The sequence below is a fragment of the Phaseolus vulgaris genome, chromosome 3 (assembly GCF_000499845.2).
Source record: "Phaseolus vulgaris cultivar G19833 chromosome 3, P. vulgaris v2.0, whole genome shotgun sequence".
NCBI lineage: Eukaryota > Viridiplantae > Streptophyta > Magnoliopsida > Fabales > Fabaceae > Phaseolus > Phaseolus vulgaris.
Window position 1 is genome coordinate 45,503,009 of NC_023757.2, and position 19,811 is coordinate 45,522,819.

The following is a 19,811-nucleotide window of genomic DNA, read 5'->3' on the forward strand; positions in this document are numbered from 1 at the left end:
GTTAAAGTAAATAAGAGAGACTAATAAGTATATAAAACATCAATGTTTGGATTATTAAAATATTGTTTTGACTTATTCAACTTATAACTTGGAAATTAGTCAAGACTTTGTTATTGTTATAAAAATAAGAGTAAACTATAACTTTAGTTAACTAATTTTAGAAATACACATGTGCATTCTTTGTACATGTATGAAAATGAAATATAGACATGAGATAATGGATAGTGCTTGTTTGATGTCTTTTAATAAAATTTTGGTTTACCTAATAAAAAATAACAATTTAATTTAACTAATACTTTTAATAACAATTGTAATTTATAACAATATGTCACTAATTCCAATAAATAAAATATAAAGACTCTTATGTAATGCGCCTTATTATTAAATTAAAAAAATGTATTTTTTTATATTTTATTTTAAAAATCTTTTACTAACCTTCAAATTTTTTTGATAAATTGAAACAGTTTTTAATAATAGTAGTAGATAAATTAATACCCCAATTAATTTATGTTCAAGAAATCAACTTTTTTTGCAAGTTATGCAATATCAGAAGAAATTGAAAAAAAAAACTGAATATGGTTTAGGTAGAGATTTTGTCTTGAACTTCATAGTAAAACAATAAGAAAGAGAATAGGAAGTAGAAGGTGTTGTCATAGAGAAACGGTCATTGGTTGTGTCGCAGATTAGGTTTCTATACAGTGGTGAGAACCAATCACCAACCCGAACCATTCTACTTCCCGAGAATCCTTTTAACCTGCACCTTAGCATTTCAGGGGTACACGTGTTCAAAGATTAAGTCGTAACTTCTAGAATCCACCACTATTTTGTAATTATAGTTTTTAATTTTGTAATTATAGTTTTTAATTCAAAATTTATCTTTTTTTTATATTGCAAATAATTCTATATTTTACATTATAGTATATTTGAAGTATGATCCATTAAATTTCCATTTTAAATTAGCTTCATTACACTGATTCATAAGATAAATCTTTAAAATGAATCATTAAAAAAAAATTAATTTTAAAAATTTAAATAATTAATCATTATATTAACTAAATTAAAAACTATTTTATAAATTAAAAAATTATTAATATTTAAAATAATTTTTATTATTAATAAAATTTTATAAAATAATTTTTAAATTAATATCTAATTATTAGTTATCAAAATTTTATTTATTAACTACTTATATTTTAAATTTGTTTCTATTAGTTCTTTTAGATACTAACTTAAGATCTAAAATATTAATATCTAAAATTTTGATAATTAATTTAATAATTAATTTAAATATTAAATAAAAAATTATTTTATAATATTTTATTAATAATAAAAATTATATTAGATATTAATATTTTTTTTTAAATATTTAAATTAGTATTTAATTTGATTGATAAGTGACTAATTTTTATCATTAAATTTGATTATTATTTAATAGTTTTTTAGTGTATATTGGATTTAATCACTCTATAATGTACTCATTGGTGATGTCAAAAATAGAATTTTTATAAATGATAAAATTTAATATTTTTTTTATGAAGATAAAATCTATTTAATTAAAATGTATCAAACTAAATAAAATAGTTTTTTGAACTGATTACTCATAATTTTCAGCATAAAATGTTGTAATTTTAGGAAATAGTTCATAAATTGGTGCATCAACTTCAATCTTTAATCTTTAAGAGTCTATAATTATATATAGATTTAAAGAACTGTTGTGTTGATTATGCACAAATATAAATAATTTTTCTAATAACAATATTAGTGTATTTTAAATAATTAAAGAAATTAGTATAAGAGAGAACATGTAAAAGATTTTAACAGTTTTTCTATTTATATATATATATATATATATATATATATATATACACACAATTTTCTTAATTTTAGCGTTATCCAATTTAAAATTTTGTATTTATTATAATCTATAATTAGTTAATAGTATAATTGTTTTATCTTGATAACATATAAAAAGTATTTTTTAGTAAAATATTAAATAAAAAATTTATTAAGGTATTATTACTATTTTTATGATCTTTAAAGTTTAATGCTTTTTAATAACAACTTAATGTTTATTTTCATATTTAATTTAATTTAGGATACATTTAAATTTACTTTTCTCATAGATCTACCAAAATGTAATTTTTATTCTTGTAAAAAAATCTAATAATACATCTGGGTCCCACAATGTTTCAAAATTAAGTTATTTAGTTCAATCTAATATATCATTTAACTGTTAAAAAATGCTAACATATCTTTTAAGAGACAATAATAATTTTATAATTAAATATTGTTATTAATATTTACATAAATAAATAGTTGACCGTGTTATATTGTAGAAATTAAAAAACATATTAGCAGTAAATTAAAATTATTATTTTTAGAATATTGAATCAGAAAATATACAAATTATAAGCATGATATTACATATTTAACAGACTATATAAATTAAAAGTAAATTTTAGTATTTTAAATATTAAATATTTCATATTATTTTTTAATTTAAATTTAATAAAATAAAAAATTAATAAGTGTTATTATTAAAACATGGGTGTTATATGAAATAATGAAAAGTACCCAAGATTACATTAATATGATAAATCAGAAGATATCTTAACTTGCCGCTAGATCATTGCCAGACATAATGACCTCACCATTTGAAGTGTCACACCCAATAATAACCCCTTCGAAGGGAAGAGGTCCATCAAGGGCAGTTATGCATTTTAGTAGGTCCCACCTACAACCCGCACTACCATCATTCTAAATTTATTCATTTTCTACAAATTTAATATTTTAATAATACATAATGTAAAAACAAATTAAATAATGCATTCTCGCCTTAATCGTGTAAAGTGTAAATCACAGTTTAGTTTCAAGGATTATGCATATCTTTACATTATCAATTCTCATTTGAAAAAAAATGAAATAATAATACATTCAGATTTTTTTAATTCATTGGATTGGATGATCCCTATTCCTTTTTCATTTATGTATTTTGGAATTTAATAAAATTCTCCATAATAATTAGCTATAATATATCAAGAGAGGAGAAGTAATGCTACAAATTTTTTAGTAAATAAAATGCTTATTGCAATTTGAAGATGTGAAAAATGGGTGCCAAAGTTGTTCATATACATTTTAAATTCTAGTATATTATTATATGAATGAAGGTGAATTACATTAATACTTATATTTTAGTAAATTTTACAAGGTTTAAATTAGCAGTTATGTTCTGAATTTTGATAAGAAAAAAAAGGCTAATTAACAAGCTTAAAATAAATACAAAAGAAAAAAATTAAAAAAACTTTATATTAACTTATAGATTAAGTTTAGTTTTTGATAATTTTTTTAAATTTAACCATCTGTCACTTCTAATATAATACAAGTATTTTTTATAATAACTTCTTCAAATTATACCATAAATATTATTTACAAGTTTCTCCAAACTTTTACTATATATAATTACTCACTCTAATGTCTTATAAAACAAATATGAAAATAATTTCAGTATATTTTGAGAGTGACAGTTTGTGCGTGGGATAACATATGATTGGTGGTTCGATAACGGTTCGATAACAGTCCGATAGCAGGTGGTTTGATAAGCCCAACAAACACTCGTTAGGATAGACTCAAAATGACTCTGATACCATATTACGGAGTAAACTTTAAACCTAACTCAACCCCATAAAATCGACTCATAAGATTGATATTTACACCCATTTATATACAATTAAATGTTATCATCTCACAATATAGTATTCTTTCTATATCGATGAGAGTCTCTTAGTCTCAACATTTTAAGGCTCTTCTTCTTCTTTTTTAATTTTTTTTTATTAATGTTTGAGGTACATAAACTATTTTGCATGAAATATTTAATGTTATTTTTCATAATCCATGTTATCCACCTCTCTGAGTGAACTTGATTCTTATTTGACGTGTTGTTCGATATATGTACACACAAAACAGATGGTGCATAGGAGCAGAGAGGCAACGATGGTCCTTCTTTTTGCAGAGCACACATTTTAATGTGTTTTGACTTTAGGATATTTTACATCTACTCTGAAAATACAGACAGTGTATTAACCTATTCTACAGGTTCCATTGAATAATAAATATTGCAATAATAATAAATATTGCAATGACAATCAAAATGCAGAGATAACTACTCTTATAAGTTCTAATACTTAGCACACTTAACATCCTACTACCTAAACATATCTACAAAGTTTGTGCAGAAAACACAATTTAGATAAATATAACTGTTTGCATCTATATAGGAATATGCATTATTATGTTAATGCCGATAAATACTAAAGGCAACTCTTTTTTTAGGTTAGATTTAACATTTTATTTTTTTATGAGTATTATTGACATAGTTATCTCATGTCTATATTGCTTATACTTAGTTGAGATATTTTGGTATATATTTATATGATATTTTTGTATAAAAGAATGGGTGAAGCGACATCAAAGAAATGAAAGAGATTTATACAGGGTTTTTATTGTTTTGGAAACAGAGTGCAATGAAGTATCTAGAAGAGTAATGTGAAGGATCTTAAGAAGAAAGTAACCTTAATATTAGTTACTTTCAAACAATCAAATATATATACGAGTGAATCACAATATTATTATGAGAATAGAAGGTGAAACAATACAACATTAACAAGTAAAAGATATAACAATAAAATCTATAATTTAAAAAGTAAGAAACAGAATCCAAATTTGTTTTTGAAAAACTAAAAATACCTTGAACTCAATCCCCACGTTATGAAGAATGCGTGTGTTGGTATGTGTGAGTTTGATGAGCAAAGGTAAAGGGTTAAAATTGACCTGGCTGAATTTAATAATAGTCCAGATGGAGGGATTTGACTAGTTGGTGATCGGTGAATTCATGAAGAGCACTTTAAATGAAGGACAAACATTATAATAATGTAGAAAACTTGTTATTGTTTTTTATTTGTTTAAATAAAAAGTTTGAACAACGCAAGGCATGTTCTTTGGAACGACTTAGAGGCATTTGATTTTTCTTTGATCATGGAAGCCATGTTGGTTCTTAGCGAGATCTGAGTTGGTGTTTTGGGCAGAATGTGATGAAAGGGATAATGTGGTGGCTGCTGCTCCACAATGTTTTTAGTGAATGAAGGTGATTTAATGATCCAAATTGGTTTACACAAAGTAAACATACTCCACCCTGAAGAGGCTTTTCCCATCTTAGATTAAAGGGTGGAAAACACACTAAAAGATAAGGAACTTGAGAAGGCACCAAATTAGTCAAATTCATGAGATACCCACTATGTATCATGGGCACACTGTTTGTCACATTTGAATTCATAAAAAGAAAAAAAGAAAAAAAAGTGTAATAAGGATTTGGAGGAGAAAACTTAATAGGTATGAATTTCAATTGGATATCTGACTTTTACTTTCCTTTTAATGTTTGGTGACTCTAGCCCCTAGTTTGATAATTGTTCTACCTGTCTTGGGCATTTCCTCTGAATAATTGAGTCCCAGATTTCATGTGGCTACGCCACAACCCTCCTTAATCACCGTTGGTTTCAAATCAAATTAAAAAACTAACTAAAGCAAAAGCATATCACTAATGGTGGCCCCAACATCAACCGCCCTGGCTTAATCAACGGTGTTGATTGGGTTTCTCACAACAAATTCTCACACACGTATTCCTACCTCTGTTTATTCCTTTTTTTTTTTCTCTATCAACACCACTCAAATTCATCAACATCATGCCATCACACACCGGACACAGAATATAAAATCATGGATAAATACCACAAATAATCATTTCATAAACATAAAATTATGTCAGGTACAAAACATACGAAAGGCGAAAATAAAATATCTTTCTCTCGCCCCTCTTATTTTGATATTTATGGAGTTTTGGGCTTGTTTTTTGGCCATCAATATTGAGTTATTATGAGTAGAAACTGTTTTTGGACCAAAATCTGTATGGTGAAGATGGGGATTTGAAAAATTAAAAGCAAAGCAAAGAAAAGTCCACAGTCAACAACATATATGCAATCATCTATTAATATTCTCCCAATCGATTTCTCTTAAAATGATCAGTTTATTTTAAAACGTATGATATGAATGATTAATACTAAGTAAATATAGATTAAAACATAAAGAGTTTATAAATTACAAAGTGTTTTAGATGCCATTTTATGTACTTGAGAAAATTTATTCTCATATTTGTCGCACTAAACTATACTGAATAAATAATTTTATTTCTTATTTCTTATTCTAGGACGTTTGTGATTCAGCATTAATCTACCTGATTTCTTTAACACGGTAAACTGGATTTTTTTTTTACTTTCAGTTTAACAAAATGGAAACTGAAATATCTGAGATAACATCAGGGAACCCCAAAAAATATTCCTCAAATAACAACAACAAAAGACAATTAAAAAAAAAAATAGAGAGAGAAGGAGGAGAAAGTGGGTTAAAAAAATAAATAAAGGAAAAGCTGGACATTTACTTCTTGTACAATACAACAAGAGGTCACATACTCAGACCTTCCTCTCTCTTTCTGTCTCTCTCTCCATTGCACCTTCCCTTCTTCTTTTCTCTGTCATTTCTGAGATTCCTTTACTAGTTTTTTCTCTTGTACAGATTTCTAGCTACAACACCCAGATATCAATTTCTGTAATTCTGTTTGTTTTGTGGTGTTTATGTGAGTTTTTTTTAAGGACAGTAAAACACAAACTCTTCTGGGTCTATTGGCTTCTGCTGCCTTTATTCTTGCAAACTGTTTTCTGGGTTTGCTGCAGAAGGGAGCCTTCAATACCCACTAATACAAGCCTTCAAAACAACTGGTCTTTTAAAAAAAAAAACATCATTTTTTTTCTTTTTCGTTAAAAAATTATTTGCCCCTTTTTTCTGCAATTTTTTCTACATATTTTCCCCTTTACTTGAGGAAAAGTTTGAGACATGGGCAAGCAAGGGCCTTGCTATCACTGTGGAGTTACAAGTGAGTTCTTGTCTCTCCAATATGCAGTCTTTTGTTTGCAATTTTTTTCCTGAGAGTGATTGGTTCTTTGAAATTTGTCTCTTTGAATTTGAAGTTTGTCTTGGAACCGATGGCATGGTTTGTGATTTTGATGAGAAATTAAGATGTGTGCAAGGGGAAAGTTCTGGCCAATTTAAACAAAATGAGATAATTTATAGTAATGTTCTTTGTTTGGATGTATTAGAATTCAACAATACAAATATTCTTGTTGCCCAGAATATTTGGAAATGGAAGTTCTGGGAAGTTCAATTACATCAACTTCCTCTGTTGATGTGTTCTGTGTCACTCATTCAGTGGGTCTTTGCGTTCCCTGACTGTGTCTGGAGTGTGTGCAAATGTAATTCTTGCAAATTTAATCTCGTAATGAATTGAATATTACACAGAACCTTTTTCTCAATAAGCAGAACATCTGTTGTTCTAAATGATCTTTATCAGAAGGGTCAACTAACTCTCCACTCATTTGCATGTTATGTGAACAAAAGAAAGTAAGAGAAGGAAATGAAGATAATTGTGCTTTTGCAAAATGTCCGTAGTAATCCACTCCATTTCTGAAAGGATTTTACAAGTTGTTTGTTGTCACTTTGTCTACCTAGCAATTTCTCATTGTACCTTAGGATTTTTTGTCCATGCATTGCATTCATCCTTCAGATGGGTCTTACTTCATTGTCTCTGGCTGGGATGAAAATTCAATTGCTATGACTTGTCATTTTTATATTTTCAAGCTTTCTCAATTATGCTGATCACCTTGATACAACTTATCCTGCAACTTAAGCCTTAGAGATGTCCATTGTTTTTCTGATAAACTTGAACTGGTGTATATGAGTTGTTATTGTTTTGCACTTTAAAATTTGAGTGCCAGTGTTTGGGAACAAAACGATTTCATTCCGGACAAATGAGAATTTGTAATTAGATTTCCCTAACATTAATGCTACAAGCACTGAGCGGACAAATGTTTATTGTTTTGGTTCATATGAAAGCGTTGTCTTCCTACCATCCTACACGTTTTCTTAATTTGAGTTCGTCCATATCTGCTTCTTGATGGATGTGAAGTGTAGACCAATCTATAGTTTTCCTTGCAAAAGGATATTTCTACAAGTTATCTAAAATTTTGTAAACGGGTTGATAATGGGAAGATAGTCAACCATTCAAGCAGAAGTATCTGGTTCTTTTTTATAATGATTAGTGAATGCTGTCACATCCTTAAGATGTTTGTTCGGTTCAGTTTCCTAGTATATCTGTGAAATAAGAATATGTTGGCTTTGTTTTTAATCATAGATAATCTCTATTATATTCTTGTTTGCAAGATTTTTTAAATTGCATAGATTTTCTAACGAAAAAACCTTGCAATAGGCACACCACTTTGGCGTAATGGGCCACCTGAGAAGCCTGTACTATGCAATGCATGTGGATCTCGATGGAGGACTAAAGGAACACTTGCAAATTATACCCCTTTGCATGCACGGGCAGAAAATGTTGATTATGAGGATCAAAAGGTTTCCAGGGTAAAAAGCATATCATTAAATAAGAACAAAGAAGTGAAATTGGTCAAGCGAAAGCATAATTATGATATTGCTGCATCTGGAGGGTTCATTCCAGATTTTAATCAAGGACACCGAAAGGTTGTGGATGAAGATACAAGCAATAGATCAAGCTCAGGGTCTGCTGTCTCTAACTCGGAGAGCTGTGCTCAATTTGGTGGCACAGATGCTAGTGATTTGACAGGTTGGACTATTACTTTTTGCTGATTTCATTGGAAGATTTTTCTACATAAATGATTATGGCAGCGCTGTCCTTTCCATTGAAATCGCATGGGTTTGATGATTGTCCTGATTTATGTGAGCTTAATCAATGCTGATAAAAAAATGTGAGCTTGATCAAGAACTGGATAATGATATTATGGGTAAAGAAAAAAGATAAAATGTGGAATTGCAGATTCACTAACAAGGCCTTGTTTTTTCTGGAAGAAAACAAGTTAATATTAATTCTAATTGTACATCATACATTTAAGTGTGCTTTTAAGAATTCAGAAGTGATTTAAAAAAAATTCATAATGAAGAACCCATTTATCTCAACAATTTTGTTGGCAAGCTTACAATTAAACATGAATTATCAATTATCTTTTATTTGTTTATGCATATATTCCCTTATCAATGCTTTATAGCAAATGTCAAGTTTGACATTACATGACATAACATGTCTGGTTCTTCATTGCTGCTTACTGCAGTTCAATACAGATTCCTTTGTTTCTTCAATAAAAGCATATAATTCTAAGATAGATAGTATGGTTTATGTAGGCCCTGCTCAGTCAGTGGTCTGGGATGCCATGGTGCCTTCTAAAAAGAGGACATGTTCAGGTCGTCCAAAGCCTTCATCTGTTGAGAAGCTCACAAGAGACCTGTGTACTATTCTTCATGAACAACAGTCTTATTTCTCTGCATCTTCTGAAGAGGATCTTCTTTTTGAAAGTGACACACCAATGGTCTCTGTTGAGATAGGACATGGAAGCATTCTCATCAGGCATCCTAGCTCTATAACTCGTGATGAAGAGTCTGAGGCTAGCTCTCTTTCAGTTGATAATAAACAATGCCTAATGAATGAAGCATATTCATTCTCTAGTACGATTCCTTTGTATAATAGTGATCACATTGGCATGAACTTCTCATCTCATGGAGTTGAAAAGATCAAAAGCTCTGCTGGCCAAATCATGCAACAAGAGAAACTTGAAAGGCATGTTTTCCACAGCAGTTTACAGTCTTTCATTATTCTAGTCAGTTATGCAGGAACATTGTGCTAGCATAACTTTGGTAATATTCCTGGAATGGGTATGAGGATGTCAACCTGTCTATAGATTGTGTTTATACATACCTGTGGCTTTATGAAGAAATCAGAGATAAGTGCACAATTTCGATTGGAGAAGTGACAAATTTTACTCTTTTATTTCAGGGACAAGTCTCAGCTTGAAAAACTACAAGTTCCTGGAAATCACAATTCACTGTTGTGCTCAATAGATTTAAATGTGAGTTGCACAAGTTTTTTGCGTCGATAGCATAGTTTTGTATCATTATTGCTAACAATAATATTGGATTTCTCTCTCTCTCTCACTCACTGACACACACAAGTATAATCTGTTTTCATTCATGTAACTACACTCAGGACTTGCAAGATAGCAACTGAGTTTTAATTTCTTTTGAGAACAGGCAATATTCATTTTCCATAAATAATGTGATCATTCTTTTTGGGTTTTGTGTCGTGACTACTGTCTTGTTCTTCATACATATTTATAACTACAGATTTCCTGCTATTATGTTTGGTTAGGATGTAGTGAATTACGAGGAGTTTATGAGGAACTTGACAAATGAAGAGCAGCAGCAATTACTGAAGTATCTCCCTGTGGTTGATACCGCTAAATTTACTGATAGGTTAGAATCAGTTATCTTGTTTGCTCTGAATTTATCATTATTGATCATATAATGATCTTTTGATGTTTTTCAAGTCACTATGCTTTTACTCTTCAAGTCCCTCCTTTCAAAGAAGGGAGGGGGGTTTGCTAAACGCACAATTGCTCTAAATGTTCTACACTACTCCAAGAAAATTAAGGCATTTCATTTGAGTTCTCATTTGATTAGAATTTTTGAAGTAACACATGGCTGAGTTTTTCATTCCCCCTCCACCCAAAAAAAGGCACCTGTAGTGAATCAGATATCCAACTGCTTAGGGCATAAGAAATCTAGACTAAATCAAACATTAGTGACTGATTGTGCTGGTTGTATTTGCAGCCTTAAAAACATGTTCAGTAGCTTCCAATTCAAGGAGAACTTGATTTATTTTCAGCAACTTCTTGGGGAAGGTGTCTTTGACATCTCTTTGTTGGGGAAAAAACCTGAAGAATGGAAGACATTGAAAAGGCTTGTGTTATCTAATATGTCAAAGTCAAAATGGGTTGAACAGTATAATTTTCTCAAGGTTTGTAATGATTGATTATTGAGATACTAATGCTTTTATGTTTTCTTATAATTCTATGTGATAAATGTGATTTAAAGTGTAAATCCAATCCAATTTAAATTGTTTTGGATTGGATCACAGTTTTTTTGTTTTTAATACAGAAGTGCATATAAATATATCAAATATAAGTCTGAAATTCATCATATACACTAAACACAAGTTTAAATAAGTACATAAAAATGTATATCTAAATTCTAAATATAATTTATAAAATATCAATCATATTGTTCCTGCACTTTATATCCAAATTCAAAAGAGAAGAAATTAAACTTGGTTTTGTGGTAGAAAAGAAATTAGAATAGGGAAATTTTGTACGTTAGGTGTGGAATAATATAAATTTTTCTTTGGAAAAATACTACTTTCATAGGTATTATCTATAAAATTTTGGTTTAGTTTTCAATTTTGGATCCAATAACCGATCCAATGCAGTTAGGTTTTCAAATTTTTTGATTGGATTTGTTTGGTCTAGAAGACTCATTTATATTGCATCCTTCTATGGGTGCAGAAATGCGAAAAAGAAGCTGGAAAAACTATTGGTCTGGGATCTACTGCTATGGAATCAAGTAATGTTACAAATGGCAAGAGAATGCGTGAGCATGACAGCCAAAATCCAAAATTTTCAGGTTAGATGATAATCTTATCTCAACAAAGAAAAATAAAAGTATTCACATACCTCCCTTGCAAGATGTTGAATATATGTTGTGCTTTTACGTTGAGACATTGAGACAACTGTGTTACTGTTATTTTTATACCAGTTAGAAGCTATAATTAGAACTGAGCTGTTTTGGTTTTCTCTGCTGTTTATCATTTAATTGAATTCTTGACACTAATCAAGTTATCGCACAAATTTCAGAAATGAAGACAACAATGAGGAGCCCCAAAAGGGTGATCATAAAGCCTATCTGTGAAGGCAAAGAAGTTGTAGAAGAAGGCTCAAGCTTCAGCCCAAAAAGCCTATTTGCTTTGCCCCATGGTGTTGGTGACTTGCACGTGCTGGATTCTTTTAACTATGTTGGTGAGAGTTCTGAGGATCTGCTGTTAGATGTGCCTTCTAACAGTTCTTTTCCGCAGGCAGAGCTCCTGCTCCCAACTTTAAGCTATGGTGCTAAGGTCTGCACCACTAGTAGCTCAATACACTCAACTGTTACGCATCCTTAATATTCAGTCATAATAGGGTCCACATATTTGCATCTGAAACACCAAAATTCCTGTACAAGAGATATGATGGTTGTGTTTTTGTTTCCTTGCAACCTTGAGCTTGGATTGCCAAAGGATGGAAGTTGAATGGGCTTTTTTTGTATAGGTTGGTTATAGATTGTAACATATAGTATGAAATGCGGAGTGATCATCTCCGGAGTTTTGTATGCAATTGTAGTTTATGTTTTCTGAATGATTTTCACACCCTCTTTATCCCCATAGGTTAAAATCACAACACTTCAAACTTCCATCTGAATAATAAAGAGTATATATGCATGAGACAACTTTGTGGATGGATCCGATGAGAAAGAACTGCATAATTGTTGTCTTTAGTACTTTCAAAGCACCATGCCACGTTGGGATAGACCATCATTAGCAACAATAAAAATCTTTTGAAGGTTATTTATTATGAGTCTCTTCTAACTATTTCTGTTAGTGGTTTTGGTCTTTTTCTACTCTTTTCGTGGGATTAGAAATCATGCAATATAATTTTCTTACCTGTGTTTTCAATGGCCTTTGTTGGTGTTTAAATTACCACTATTCATTTTTGTCATCCTTGGTGTTACACTAAAAACTGAGTATCTTATTCTGTGCAGATAAGAAAAGGGTAAATGAGAACGAGTCTTAAATTTGGGTTAGTGTTTGATGGACGAAAGCAGAGTTGTGTCTTAAAGTACGTGTATACATTTCTAAAGCAGTTTTATGTAAAAGTAGCTTAAAATTTGGACATTGTGTAGGCTCATTTTGGTGGCAAATCAGTTGAGCCATGTCCTAAAATGTGGTTATATTTTCCATGGCCAAACAACTAAGGCAAACTCTTCATCCACCTCCTACCTTCTCCTTCTACCTCATTAATTATGTAAAGTCACTTTTAACTTTTTTTAAAAATTTTAAATAATCTTAAATAAAGTATAATTTTATATTTTTAAATAATTTCAGCTGTACCTTTATACTCTTATACACTTTTTGCCAACATTCTATTTTATTTTTAGTCGCAACATTTTCATTCTTTTCCAAGAGCAACATTTGGAAGAGCTGTGACTTTCAAATTTTATAAAACTTACCTCAACCACCAACGTTCATCACCGTCCATCACAACAAGTAATCACTACCACTTGAAAATGAAACATGACACACTCTACCATACTGAGAAGGGGTATTGTTGAAATTAATAAAAATATGAAACTCTACCATACTGAGAAGGGGGTATTGTTGAAATTAATAAAAATATGAAAGTGTTGGGAGAAGGTATGAAGGTGGAGAAAAATTTGCCTACAAATAAATAGAGTAGAAAGATATTGTTATGGGTCAGAAAAAGAAGGAAACACACAAAATGGTCTATTTCACCTATTATAATTTCAAATGCTTAAAACAATTAAAGATAATGCTATTTCATTCGATTTTGACCTTACTACATTTTTCTTCCATCATTTCAGAGTGTCTGGAATTTTGTTAAGAAATAAGAGAAGTTTTTTTTGGTAGCTTTAGCCTAAACTATAATTATACGGTTTCCAATAATATCAAACATTGAAATAGCTGAAGAGATCTTAAGTGAAGGTTGAATAATAACTAATACTCATCAATGACTTCATCACATATTTTATTTCCAGTCTGCACTATTGGATTACTAAGTTCAACTTTTGTCCCTGCTGACAGACAGATTTTGTTGTTTAGTTCCTTTTTGCCTTTGTATTTCAAGAGTGAATCCCCATCTCTATGCATAACAACATTGCTACTATTATTACAAAATATAGTGAAGTAGTGTATATCACAATCTTCTGTATATTCCACATAACCAAATAATAGCTGGTCATTACAGTGGATTATATAACCCAAGGGCCATTCCCAGCAAGAGATCTTCTAAAAATTGGTTATCATAAGAGTAGTGTATATGCATGCTACCTTCTAAAATTATTATTCACGTCTAATTTAATCTCCAAATTTATTATGTATAAAATTCAAGAGTTAAGAAGCAGCATTGCGAGTGAAAAATATATGGTTAATATGAAGTAGATTTAAAGTTATTATTATAAAAAGTAACAAATTTATTCTTAGATAATAATGAAAAACTTTTATATTGTGTTTGGACAAAAATATTTAAAATTTTAGAGAATTGAAAATGTTTAAAGATAGAGACATGTAGATAAGAGGTTGGTGATCCCGATTCAAGGTTTGGACCAGAATTACAATGGACCAGAATTACAATAGACAAACACACAACTTCCCAAAAACAGATAAAAATTAGCCCCCCTACCAAACTATCATCCACTAAACAATGTAGACTCATCTAAGATACTTAGCAAAAGGCACAAATAAAAAACCTTCCAAATAATCGAGGTGGTCATGGATATGATTTTTAAATCCATATCCAAATCCAAATGGATTGGATTTAAAATCCATATCCATTTTAACTAGATCAAATTTATTTGGATATTTTAAATCAATCCAAATGAATTGGATTTAAAATTTATATCCATTTTAACTAGATCAAATTTATTTGGATATTTTAATTGGATTTAAAATCCACCCATTTTAACTAGATCAAATTTATTTGAATATTTTAAATTTATTTAAAATGAATTAAATCCACTTTATTAATTAAATTAAATCTACTTTGTCAAATTACATTAAATCCATGTTGATATGGACACAGACTAATTTGACTTGAACTGGGTCTAAGTCGACTCAACCTGGACGTGGACCAACTCGGCTCAACATCGGCCCAGGCTTGGACGACTCGACATCGACCCGAGCCCGTACGACTCGACATCGGCCAGGGGTCAGACGACTCGACATCGGCCCGTGCCCGAACAACTCGATATCAGCCCGGGCCCGCTTGGCTCGACATCGACTTGGGCCTGCTAGACTCGACATCGGCCTGGGCCCGCTCGACTCGACATCGGCCCGGGCCCGTTAGACTCGACATCGGCCCGGGCCCGTTAGACTCAACATCCGCACGGGCTCGATAGGCTTGATATTAGTCTGGGCCCGTTAGGCTCGACATCGGTCCAGGTCCGTTCGGCTCGACATTGGCCTGGGCTCGGACTACTCAAAATCGACCCGGAGTTGCTCGGCTCGACATGGGTTTGGGCCCGCTCGACTCGACATCAGCCCTGGCCCGGTCGTTTGGATATCGGCCTGAGCCCGCTCGAGTCAATATCGAACACGAAAGACTCAACTCGACATGGGCATGGACTGGCTCAATTAGACATTAGCATGGGCCAACTCGGCTCGATATCGACCCCATCCGACTCGGGTCGACTCAATATCGACCACTTAGCTCGACTTGGCCCAAGGTTGACTCGGCTCGACTTTGGCCTGAAATGACTTTGATCGATTTTGGCCCATACCGACTCGATTCGACTTGGGCCCAAACGACTCAGCTCGATGTAGACTTGGGCCAACTTTGCTTAACCTGAGTCCGAATTGTCTTGGCTCAACCTGGATCAGATCAAGTCAAAATCCAACCAAAAATACAATTTTAATAATAAAAAATTGTATTCAATCTATATCTAATCCGTAACCAATTAAATGGATTGAATTTAAAATATAAAAATATAAATTTAAAATTGAGATAAATCTATTTAAATAGATTAAAACTAATATAAATTTAGATAATTATAGATTAGATTTTATAATTTGAATTTTTTTCCACCCTCACCCTTACAAATAAGGGAAAGATCAAGTAAAAACTAACATAAAGAGAATAGTTTCACAGTTTTCCTAATACTATTCTCATGGGTTAAAGTTTTCCGGCACCACCTTGGCCGAGGAAAAGTCATCCCACAAGGCAACTTCCAACAAACTAAAATCATTAAGATTTTTCTTTCCACTCCACTCGCTGCATTCTTCAAACACTTTGATTCCCTCGCTGCAATCTTCAATGGACCACACAATGATTGTCCCAACACACGCACCACTCGTTCCTCATCCCTATTCTTCCTTCCCCATTCCAGAACCTTCCACAACACCATCACTTGACTTGCTCCCCTCGACGGTGCATGCCACTTTCTCGGATTCACACGAACTAACGTTCCCAACCAAGGTTTTAAAGTTTTCGCAGAACACTTATTTTCATCTGAAGGTTTTTCTGCTTCAGAAACCAGATTCCCCACACCCTCTTCCACTTTCTGGGATTGAACTTCCACATCCAGATTGACCTCCAGAAGTTTCGATTTTTTCGCCGGCGACTCGCCCAAATCAGACAATGCCCTATTGGAAACCGCAAATTCATCGAACCGGCCATCACGAATCTTGTCCAAAGCATCTCTTCGTGCACCGTGCGAGCATTCATCAACGCCCATTTCCTTCCTCAGCTGAACTCCCGAAAACCCTAAGTCCGAATCCCTCCCCAAATCAACAAACTCCGACCCCTGCATCCCAGCGTCAACATCGACAGCGTGATGAACAGTAAAAGGTCACCGCAATCGGTGGCGGACCGCCGCTGGTGGCAGGAGATGGGGGGCGAGGAGTTCTCCTGTGGCGTGTGGAAAACGTCTTCGGCGACGGGGTCTTGGGAGTCGGGCAGCGACAACATGACGATGGAGTTCAAGAGCGGCGGGGAGTCGGCGGAAGAAGTCAAATTTCTTACAAATTTTTATAAAATTTTGTAGAAAAAGTCCCACCGAATATAAAAATGTCTAGTAATAATAGTATTTACGTATTTAAATTTTTAAATAAAAATAATTATATATATATATATATATATATATATATATACACACACACACACAACTATTTTAAATAATATGAATTTGATTGACAGCCTAAAATAACTTTGATCTTATTCTTATTCCGGGTACACTCTTACAAGGAAAGTACAAGAATCCCCATTATTCCAGCCCCTTTAGACAAAAACATTGACAGTGATTAAGAATAAACAGAAAAGCAGTGGAGCTTAGTTATTTGTAATTTGTTGTTGGGATCCAAAATGAATTTATGTGCCTAGTAAAGCTGAAGTTTGGTGTCATAAGTTGCTCCAGGCTTCCAATTAGCAGGGATAGCGATGTTTGGTATCATCCATTTAACACCCACTTGAAACCTCAATAGGATTTCACCTCTTGGTGGATTAGCAAAGTCAAACACTGCCCCATAGACCCTGCGCAAGGCTTCCCATCGTTCTTTCCCTTTCTGCACAACATTTCAACAACCAATTTCATCGTAAAATTAACAAACTACTCAATAAGTTTACAAATTGTTATGTCCAAAGTTGTGTGCATGCATGCCCTGAATCAAATATAAGTTTACACTATATACCTGCCACATTTCAACAGCATTGACATCGTATTTTCCATTTACATTCAGAATCACAACAGCCAAGTAACCAGGGTTGCTGCTACTTTCCTTTATGTGAAACAAGACGTTGCCGATGTAGGTACATGGAACCCTCCTGTATTCAATATCCACTGTACCATATTTCTTAAGCTCTGCAGATGCATTTTTATTGCCTCCCAATCTTGAGAAGGCGTTTGGGCTCATCACGAAATCTGTTCTGTCTCCATAACCCTGGTCTGTTGCCACCAGGTATGCTCCTTTCACATCGCACAGTTCTGCTATTTTGCACTTTACCTGGACCATCATCATCATCATTATTTATATTTGATAAATTATTTGATTTATTACTACATAATCAGTGAATTAGGAATTTTGATATGTTTTTAAGTCAAAAAAATTACTATTGAAAATAAATTAAGGAAAGAAAAGTGCGTGCTTACGTACCTGATAACACGTACCACAACCAGCTCCATTCCTCCATAGCCCAGAGACCCCTGCGACTCTTCCATCATACCAATTCATCTTCCTTCCATACTCCCCGAATCCACAAGCTCCAGCTAAAATATACATGCATAATAATAACAATGTCTTATGAAACATTTTCATTTTAAATGAGAAGCGTGCATGGTAACAATGAAAGAAAAAGAGAATCTTTAGTCTCAAAGATGGGCATGCATGGTAGTTGAGTCCTAAGCTGCAAAAACAAAGAGTGTAAGGCTGGTAGAGACAAATTGACAAGCACGTACTTGGAGTACCGTTGCCATCAGAGGTGCCATAATAGGTTGCTCTTGAATTGGTGAAATATTCATTGCAGTTACACAGTGCAGGGAAGAGCAGTATGACACAAACAAGGCCAAGTTGGTGCTTAAAACCCAGTTCCATGACAAATTCAACTCTATCAGGCGCAAAGATATATAGGATAGAAATACAGGAAGTAATTAATTACGAGATTGTGACCAATGCTATAAACCAAAGCATAAGATTTGAGAAGCGTTTATGAGATTGGAAGCGAAGATACATGAGAGTTGTATTTATAGCACAGCCTTAGATCTTACTACATCTATATGCTGTGGCTGCTACAGTTCTATTCCTTTGTCTTAGTAGCTGTTTCCTTTTAAAACTAATTTCAATAACTGGGGTTCTGTGTACTGCTGTTTCCTGTTTTTGAATGGCAAAATCTACGGTTTAAGGCATTTGGGTTGACACTGTTAGCTTGATTTCCTTATGTTAATATGCTAAATCATAAATCTGGGTGCGTCCTTGCTGGCTGCTTGATACTAAATATAATGATCAAATTTAGTTTTTTTTTTTAAATAAAAGTTTTATATGAGGTATAGCACTTGATATGCTCCAACAATCATTTGTTATTACATAAAAAAATATTATTAAAAAAAACAAAAATATAGGGGACTAGACCAAAATTCATATGTTAACAAAAAATTATACATAGGTAGATTATATCTATTCATAAAGAATTCTAAGAAGAGACTAGATGTGAGCCTATTATATCAAAGAAAAGATTTTCTATGAATAAATCTTAAATTAACTAACTTATCAGCACACGCATTCCCTTTACAAAAAATATAAAAAATATGAGTAATCCTAAACTTAATTTTTCCATAGTAATTAAGACAAGTATTCGATCATTAAAATATAAATGAGTAATTACAATTAGGTAAAACTACAAATATTATAGATATTGTAAATAAAATATTATTATGCTAAAATATGTTTATCAATTTCACTAAAATATTGTTCACTAATCAGATAATCTAAAATATAAGAGTGAGAGTAGATTAAGACATATTATTTAACTTATTCTAACCATATTAACTTGTCCTTCTTTAGAAAATAAACTATAAAATAAATAGGTTAAATAACTTAATAATTCTAAAAACAGTTATGAAAATACCAATATTATTCCCTTTATCAATAGACCATTAATAATAAACGAAAATAAATTATTAAATAATTAAAATTGGTTATTAATTAAAATAGTGATCGCTTTAGTGATCAAACAACAATAATTATTAATTTTTTCGTCAATAATGTATAGTGACCGATTTACTGAGCGGATTTGTGTGACTGAACAATAATCATATTTGTAATTAAAAAATATATAACCAAAATCAATTAATGAAATAGTGGCAATAGTAATCGATTAGATATTTTTTTCTTTAAGTCACTTTAATGGGAGATTAATAGGTTTAAGTTAAATAATAGGATGATGACTCGCTTCTACAATTTTATCATGTGCATTACGAAATAGACGAGGAGATGTTTGTTGATGCTTTGTAAAGGGATACAGAAAACCTATTCA

At 31.9% G+C, this 19,811-nt stretch overlaps 2 protein-coding genes across 2 annotated transcripts; one reads left to right on the forward strand and one right to left on the reverse strand.

Annotated features, from left to right (window-relative positions):
• Positions 1 to 6,468: 6,468 nt before the first annotated feature.
• On the forward strand, positions 6,469 to 12,410 carry LOC137808121 (GATA transcription factor 26). Its single transcript, XM_068609076.1, has 8 exons — positions 6,469 to 6,979; positions 8,369 to 8,740; positions 9,313 to 9,745; positions 9,962 to 10,034; positions 10,334 to 10,437; positions 10,795 to 10,981; positions 11,526 to 11,643; positions 11,874 to 12,410. The coding sequence occupies exons 1-8, from the start codon at positions 6,940 to 6,942 to the stop codon at positions 12,176 to 12,178; spliced, it is 1,632 nt and encodes a 543-aa protein (XP_068465177.1). The 5' UTR covers positions 6,469 to 6,939; the 3' UTR covers positions 12,179 to 12,410.
• A 4,560-nt stretch (positions 12,411 to 16,970) lies between these two features.
• On the reverse strand, positions 16,971 to 18,495 carry LOC137808122 (expansin-like B1). Its single transcript, XM_068609077.1, has 4 exons — positions 18,238 to 18,495; positions 17,936 to 18,048; positions 17,474 to 17,785; positions 16,971 to 17,347 (listed from the first exon to the last, which is right to left on the reverse strand). Exons 1-4 carry the CDS (start codon positions 18,371 to 18,373, stop codon positions 17,162 to 17,164), a joined length of 747 nt encoding a protein of 248 aa, XP_068465178.1. The 5' UTR covers positions 18,374 to 18,495; the 3' UTR covers positions 16,971 to 17,161.
• Between the last annotated feature and the right edge of the window lie 1,316 nt (positions 18,496 to 19,811).

What these genes read in the sequence shown, in the direction of transcription:
- LOC137808121 (XM_068609076.1), top strand. Translation starts at nt 6,940, where the DNA reads ATGGGCAAGCAAGGGCCTTGCTATCACTGTGGAGTTACAA. An exon ending in CTATCACTGTGGAGTTACAA is followed by an intron (nt 6,980 to 8,368) that starts GTGAGTTCTTGT and finishes ACCTTGCAATAG; the next exon opens with GCACACCACTTTGGCGTAAT. An exon ending in ACCGCTAAATTTACTGATAG is followed by an intron (nt 10,438 to 10,794) that starts GTTAGAATCAGT and finishes TTGTATTTGCAG; the next exon opens with CCTTAAAAACATGTTCAGTA.
- LOC137808122 (XM_068609077.1), bottom strand. Translation starts at nt 18,373, where the DNA reads ATGGAACTGGGTTTTAAGCACCAACTTGGCCTTGTTTGTGTCATACTG. An exon ending in TGATGGCAACGGTACTCCAA is followed by an intron (nt 18,049 to 18,237) that starts GTACGTGCTTGT and finishes TGTATATTTTAG; the next exon opens with CTGGAGCTTGTGGATTCGGG. An exon ending in GTTGTGGTACGTGTTATCAG is followed by an intron (nt 17,786 to 17,935) that starts GTACGTAAGCAC and finishes ATGATGGTCCAG; the next exon opens with GTAAAGTGCAAAATAGCAGA.